The sequence below is a fragment of the Setaria italica genome, chromosome V (assembly GCF_000263155.2).
Source record: "Setaria italica strain Yugu1 chromosome V, Setaria_italica_v2.0, whole genome shotgun sequence".
NCBI classification, from domain to species: domain Eukaryota; kingdom Viridiplantae; phylum Streptophyta; class Magnoliopsida; order Poales; family Poaceae; genus Setaria; species Setaria italica.
In genome coordinates this window covers 24304416-24311256 of record NC_028454.1, presented here as the reverse complement: position 1 = coordinate 24311256, position 6841 = coordinate 24304416, and the positions used below count along the sequence as shown (strand labels likewise).

The following is a 6841-nucleotide window of genomic DNA, read 5'->3' as shown; positions in this document are numbered from 1 at the left end:
TGGTCCAATTGCAGTGAAGTCCATAATTATTTTAGAATACGTAACTAACTCCTTCAGTTCCTATATAATATATTCGCTTTAGCCCCTCCTAAAAAATTAATGTTGACTCAGCCCTCCCCATTCAAGCATTTTTTTCTTGGAAACACAATACAAATGCTCGCATATACGCATGCATACCCGTCCTGCATCTATGAGCATCTTTGGGAGACTAACCTAATAATCTTAAGACTGATGGTACCTTGTTGTCAACAGTCGTGACGCCTACCACTAAAGAATAGCACAATTAAGTTTACCGTAGAAATAGATTTAGAAAAATACGAGCATCTATACTGAGCTAAAACTTTCCGGGTGGACAAGTTTCACCATAAAAAATCTAACTAGCTCTTCGCCTAATCAAACTGCAGCAAATATATTGACGTGTTGATGTGAACGAATAAAGAATGATAGATGAAATCCATAAGCGGGTTAATTATTTCCTGGATGCCATGGACCTGTTGCTACATATTCTCCTGAGAAAGACTACATACAAAAGGAGTAAAATGTACGTGTTTCTAAAGAAGACAATAGTCTATCATTTAGAGGAAAAAACTAATTAGAGCAATTCTGATAATACATAGTCCAAAATGCAGACATTAGCCATTGAGGTGATGAACTTATCATAAGTGAATTTAAGCGTTTACTTTCAAAAAAATAAAACATTTTAGTTGTCTTATGTCAATTTTTTCTAACTTTGACTGCATTTATTGAAAAATACAACAATATGTAAATTGAAATTAGTTCATGATCCACCATGAAATTAATGTGATAGTGCATTTTATTTGTTGGTGTAGATGTTAATATATTTTCTACAAATTAAGTCAAAGTTAAAAAAAATTGACTTGCGACAAAACTAAAACATAATGAACGGAGCAGATTATACAAGGCTGAAATGTTAAGGGTTTCAAATAAAACAATATGAACTTCATAGGTTTGATGTACAAATTGAATTAGTTCTAAGGATGGTAGCGCTATTGTGCCTCTCATCATTGAACGCGCAGTGGCGAATTAAATAAACCAGTATACATTATAGATTTCCAGATGGGCCGCCCGACCCTAGCCCGGCCCTAGCCCAGTATGGCCCAGCACTAATAGGCTCGGCACTAATAGGCCCGAAGATTTTTCCGTGCTAGGCTGGGCTAGCACGACGTGCCAAAGAGGCGGCCCAGGTCCGGCCCGACGTCCTTTTTATCGAGCCGGGCTAGCCCGATGGCACGGCGGGCCCTACCGTGCTAGTGCCGGGCTAGGCACTAGTGGCGGCGGTGGGCGCCCCTCCAGCAGCCCCCTCGCGGCGGCAGGGCGGCTCAAAGCGGCGCCTCTTCTCCTCCCGGCGGCGGACGAGTCTTCCACCAGCAGGCGGACGAGTCTCCCGTTCTCCTCTCCTCTTCTACCAGCACGCGGACGAGTCTGACGCAGGAGGAGGAGATGGCTTCGGCGGCCGCGGCGGTGATCCCTGACGGGCGGTGGTGGAGCAAGGGCGCGGGCTCCTAGCGGCGGCCCCCGCCCCCCGATGCGGCGCGCCGGTAGCGGCGGCCTCGGCGGCAGCTCCTAGCCGCGCCCCCGCCGGAGCACCTCCCAGCGGCGGTTGCGGCGACCTGCCGCCGGTGCGGCTCGCAGCAGGGGAGGCAAGGGCGGCGACCGGCCGTGGGAGCGGCGCGTGTGAGGAGGGGAAGGAGCCAGGGGCGTCGCGCGTCGCGTGTGTAGGGGAGGGAGGTGGGAGACTGGGACTCTGGGAAGGGTGGCTAGTAGGTGGGGTTGGGGAAAAATTGAAAGGATAAGAGTTAGGGTTTCGGTATGTAGATTGGGCTGCATCGGGCCGGCCCAAAAATCGTGCTGGGCTCGTGCTGGCCCAGCGTGCTAGGGATGCGGCCCAGGCCCGGCACTATCATCGTGCCGGGCCAGTCCTGGCACTATTCACTTTGTGCTGGGCTCGTGCTCGCGTGCTTTTTAGTGCCGAGCCTCGGGCCGCCCAGTGGGCCTGGCCCATTTGGAAATCTTTGGTATACATACATGATGAGAGGCACAATATATAGCGCTTTGTACCGTAGGTCAATAGTAGGTACCAACCAATTGAACTGTAGGTACACAAGCCCACCAGCCACCATGCTCCTCCTCTTCCTCCTCCTTGTCGTGGCAACATCATCAACGTCACCCGTGACCGGAGTTGAGGAGGCGCTGCCGGTGGTGAATCCCATCTCCTGCTTATGCAACTCGACGACCAGCGCTGCGCGCACCTACCTGCCCAGCAGCAGATTTGCGGCCAACCTCGCAAGAGCCTCTCTTTCTGTCCCGGCGAACGCTTCGGCGTCCGGCGGCTTCTTCAAGGGATCCATAGGTGCCGCTCCGGACACGCTCTACGCCCTCGCGCTATGCCGCGGAGACATCCCACCGGCAGACTGCGCGTCGTCGTGCCTCGAAGCGGCGTTCCAGTACCCGCAGGTCCTGTGCAACCGCAGCAGGGACGTGACCTTGTACTACGACCAGTGCCAGATCCGGTTCTCCGACCAGGACTTCCTCGCCGGCGCCGGGAACGAACCGGAGACGGCAGCGACGAACATGGACAACATCAGCGTGCCCGTCTTCCCCGGGTGGGACCCCGGGAATGGGGACAGCGTCTCCTTCATTCGTCACCGGCACCGTGTATACGTTGCTGCGCGAGACGGCCAAGCGGGCGGCGTACAACTCGTCGGGGAGGTTCGCCACCACTCGCATGGTGGCTGGCGGCACCTTCCCGACGCTCTACTCCCTGACGCAGTGCACGCCGGACTTTCCCCCGATGCTTGCTTCGGCTGCCTCGAGGACATCATCCAGCAGTCTTTCAAGTGGTTTGATGGGAGGCAAGTAGGGCGGATCCAAGGGGTGCGCTGCGTTATCAGGTACGAGACGGACGCATTCTTCGTTGTTGACGAGCACACGCGCTACATCGGGCCCACCAAGTCAACCTCAACGTCGTCGCCACTAGCAGAAAGCACGGGTACGCAATTAAGCAAACCTTGTTGAATTAGCATAAAATCCATACTCTATTTCTAAGTATTTTCCATTTTTTAAATGTATGACGTCAAATTTAGATACTACAGCCGGTGGACGAATCTGAAATACGAGTAATGAAGTTTACCAAAGACAGTAAATCAGAGAGTGGTTTTTTCACGATCTCCATCGCTTTCAAACAGTCCCTATATTTGATTTGATTCTTTTAATCAAATTCTGAACTGAAAATTTAAATAGCATTGTAACTTTAGGCTGTACAGGTTTCATGTTAGGGGTAGTCCGATGCTAGTCCTAGTCCGTATATGAATAAATATGTGAGTTAGGCTACCATTTACTGTAACACTTCTTTCCCCCCAATTCAGTAAGCCTACCATTATATGGGATGTAACTATTCGTTTCAATGTATTGCTTTAATTTCATATTGCTACATCTAGGAAATGGAAGCAGAAGCAAGATTATGCTCAGTATTATTGCAACAGTAGTTGCTTTGCTGATGCTTCTATTATGTTCTATCATTGGCTTTGGTTGGATCAGGGCACATAGAAAAGGTTAGTTGTTCAAAGGTTCTTTCTTCCTCCTTATTCCAATGTTCCGCTGAACCAACAGTTTTCGTACCAAAGACAATTCTCATATAAAACCTTGACTATGCCAATTCCCCCTACATATATAGGAAAAGTGCTCTTGCAAGACAATTCAGTGGTGAATTTGCAAGAAGAAGAAGCATTTGTTTGGACGGTGGAAGGAAACATCAGTTCAGAGTTCTCGTTGTTTGACGTTGCACAAATACAGGAGGCTACAAGCAACTTCTCTGATGACAACAAACTTGGTCAAGGTGGCTTTGGGCCAGTTTACAAGGTATTGTCCGGGACATGGGATCCTTCGACTCAAACTTTTCTCCTTGGATGAATATTTTTTTATCAGAAACAATATAATAATAATGATCATAGAGTTTCGAGACAAAGCTAACCATGATTTGCTTAAGCATACATCACTTATGAAATATATTGTGATAAGCACTTGGTCTTGTGAAAAGTTTTCAAAACTAAAGTAAATATTTTTTACCTGGTATTGTAAATGTTTAGCTGAGATGCAATGTACCCAAGGGTGGTAATGGATCATCGCCATGCTTCCTTCACAATCTAACTCAGCCCTATCTATTTTTAGCTCAAAATCATATATTATTTTAGCTTGACCCTTATTGAGCCCGATCCTTAAATTTGCTAGGCTAAATTTGAGGACCCTTTACCACTCCTAAATGTACCTTAAGTGATTTCATACAATCCAGCAATAATATCAGTTTTAACATTTCATTTCAGGGGAAATTACCTAATGGACAAGAGATTGCGGTTAAGAAGCTTTCCACAAATTCAGGACAAGGTTTCATAGAGTTCAAAAATGAAGTCCAACTTATTGCCAAACTACAGCATACAAATCTGGTTAGACTTCTGGGATGCTCCAGTCAAAGGGAAGAAAAACTGCTAGTCTATGAGTATTTGCCGAACAAAAGCTTGGACTCATTTATCTTCGGTGCGTATTGATAAAACATTGCCAGTCATATGTTGACCTAATTATCTAAGTATTAAAATTATTCAATCTAAAATAGTTTTTACAATTGGAAAATACATATATGTGGTAATAAGTCAGATATATACTCTTTGCGCTCTCAAATTGTTGTCAATTTTAGAATCAATGCTCTCAAAACTTTAAAAACTTTAACCACTAGTACATGTCATATATGGACAAGAGTGTGAATTGGAGGCTGCTGATGTCCAAAACGACTAGTGAAAAATAACACAGTGAATATATGTTAAAGTTGTATGCTATGCATGTAATTACTGAAGTTAGTCATTGAGTTCCTCTGTATTGTACCTATTTGGCAAAAAATTATTCTTCAGTTATGCTATCAGTTTAATGTCCATTTTGCATTTTCTCTTCATCTCATGTACAAGATAGTGCAGTTCCACAAGACATTGTTACAGAAAATTATTGTTCTTTTCTTACATACTAATTGGGGACCAATGTGCAGATAAAAAGGAGAAAAGGGCTCTACTTGATTGGGAAAAACGCCAAGCCATAATCGAGGGAATAGCACATGGACTCCTTTATCTGCATAAGCATTCCCGGTTGCGTGTAATACATAGAGATCTAAAAGCAAGTAACATTCTACTGGATAAGAATATGAATCCTAAAATCTCAGATTTTGGGTTGGCAAAAATTTTCAGCTCAAACAACAGCGAAGGAAACACGAACAGAGTGGTGGGGACATAGTAAGCATATCAATCTTGTTAGAGTTACATAATTTTTGGCAGACCCTAAAACCAGAATTTCAAATACTTTATTTAGGTTTTACTAGTTTGTTAATGCTTTCCATCCCCTACAGTGGTTACATGGCTCCTGAGTATGCATCCGAGGGTTTCTTTTCAATCAAGTCCGATGTGTTCAGTTTCGGTGTTCTACTCCTTGAGATTGTGAGTGGAAAAAGGAACTCTGGTTTTCGTCTAAATGGCGGTTTCCTCAATCTCCTAGGATATGTAAGTGCATACTAGAATTCCTATTGAAGAAAGCATATGTCAAATTACTTGGGAACATGGTTCATGTGTCTAGCGTTCTAAATTGTACTACACTACTACTGCAGGCCTGGGAGCTGTGGACAGAGGGAAAATGGCATGAGCTAGTAGACACGTCACTGGCCATGGAGCATTGCAAATCAGAGTTGTTAAGGTGCATTAATATTGCATTATTGTGTGTCCAAGAGAATGCAGACGATCGACCTGCCATGTGGGATGTTGCTACAATGCTTAGTACAGAGGGTGTGCCGCTGCCTGAGCCAAAGCATCCAGCATACTACAATGTAAGGGTGACAAATACAGAGGCACTGGATATAGATCTTGAGCTATATAGTATCAACGAAGTGACCATCACAGCCCAACAAGCCCGATAGTCATCTCTTTCATTTCATTGTTGATGATTTTGGTCCTGGAAGCCGTTGGAAATTAGGAGATTGTATCTTGAAGGGTGATTGTGAGTGTGTGATCGATGCTAAAAGAAAGCAACACCATCGGAATTAGGAACTCACATGGAGCATTGTGCATAAGCCTTCTGACATGGATGATTACTGTTCCACTTGAAAATGTTGGTTTATCATTGTGTGCTAACTAAATTAAGCTGGCAGTGGGGAAATTTTGGTGTAAGTAAATTGCATCGGAATGCACCCTGATCATTTTATATTGAATGTGTTGTCCCTTAGTTCAATTGGCATGGCATTTCAGCTATATTCCCTCTGTCTCAAAAAATAAATGTTTATTTAGCCTTCAAATTCTATCCCACAAAGCATGTTCTTTTAGCTCAAAGTAACCCTCGTATAATTAAAACAACACTCACATCAATAAAAACATTGTATGGAGAAGAGCGTAAAGCCGATCAATGATCAAATGGATGTTATTTTTCTGGTTTTCAATGCACGTGTATTTATTCAGGATCCAAAAAACTAAACAAGCAGCACGATTTTCAATCACAATTAGTATTAGTTATTAGAGGCAATATTTACATTTCTCAAATCTACTAATGTGTCAAAAAAATTTAAGTGGACATTTATTTTGGGGCCTGAGGTAGTATATCTTTGGTCTAAACATGATTTTGAATTTTAGGTAGTAGCCTAGTAGTCTTTTTAGTTATTGGTTTTAACGAAAGCACCTGTTTGCATTCGCTGGGAATACTTAATTTTTTTTAATATTGTTGACCACATCTCATAACTCCTTGATCAGAGACTTCGTACTTCGTAGCCCTTCCCATATCCTTTCCATAACAGCCTCCAGAT

The 6841-nt window shown here is 44.1% G+C and overlaps 1 protein-coding gene across 1 annotated transcript; it reads left to right on the top strand.

Moving 5' to 3' along the window:
* Positions 1–2139: 2139 nt before the first annotated feature.
* LOC101781384 (cysteine-rich receptor-like protein kinase 15) lies at positions 2140–6184 on the top strand. The gene is made up of 7 exons (XM_012845988.2): positions 2140–3010; positions 3459–3572; positions 3695–3879; positions 4341–4551; positions 5051–5291; positions 5405–5555; positions 5660–6184. Exons 1-7 carry the CDS (start codon positions 2140–2142, stop codon positions 5963–5965), a joined length of 2079 nt encoding a protein of 692 aa, XP_012701442.1. The 3' UTR covers positions 5966–6184.
* Positions 6185–6841: the final 657 nt, after the last annotated feature.

Coding starts and splice junctions, on each gene's coding strand:
- LOC101781384 (XM_012845988.2), top strand. CDS start 2,140: ATGCTCCTCCTCTTCCTCCTCCTTGTCGTGGCAACATCATCAACGTCA. Junction 3,011..3,458: donor GCCACTAGCAGAAAGCACGG/GTACGCAATTAA, acceptor TGCTACATCTAG/GAAATGGAAGCAGAAGCAAG. Junction 3,573..3,694: donor GATCAGGGCACATAGAAAAG/GTTAGTTGTTCA, acceptor CTACATATATAG/GAAAAGTGCTCTTGCAAGAC.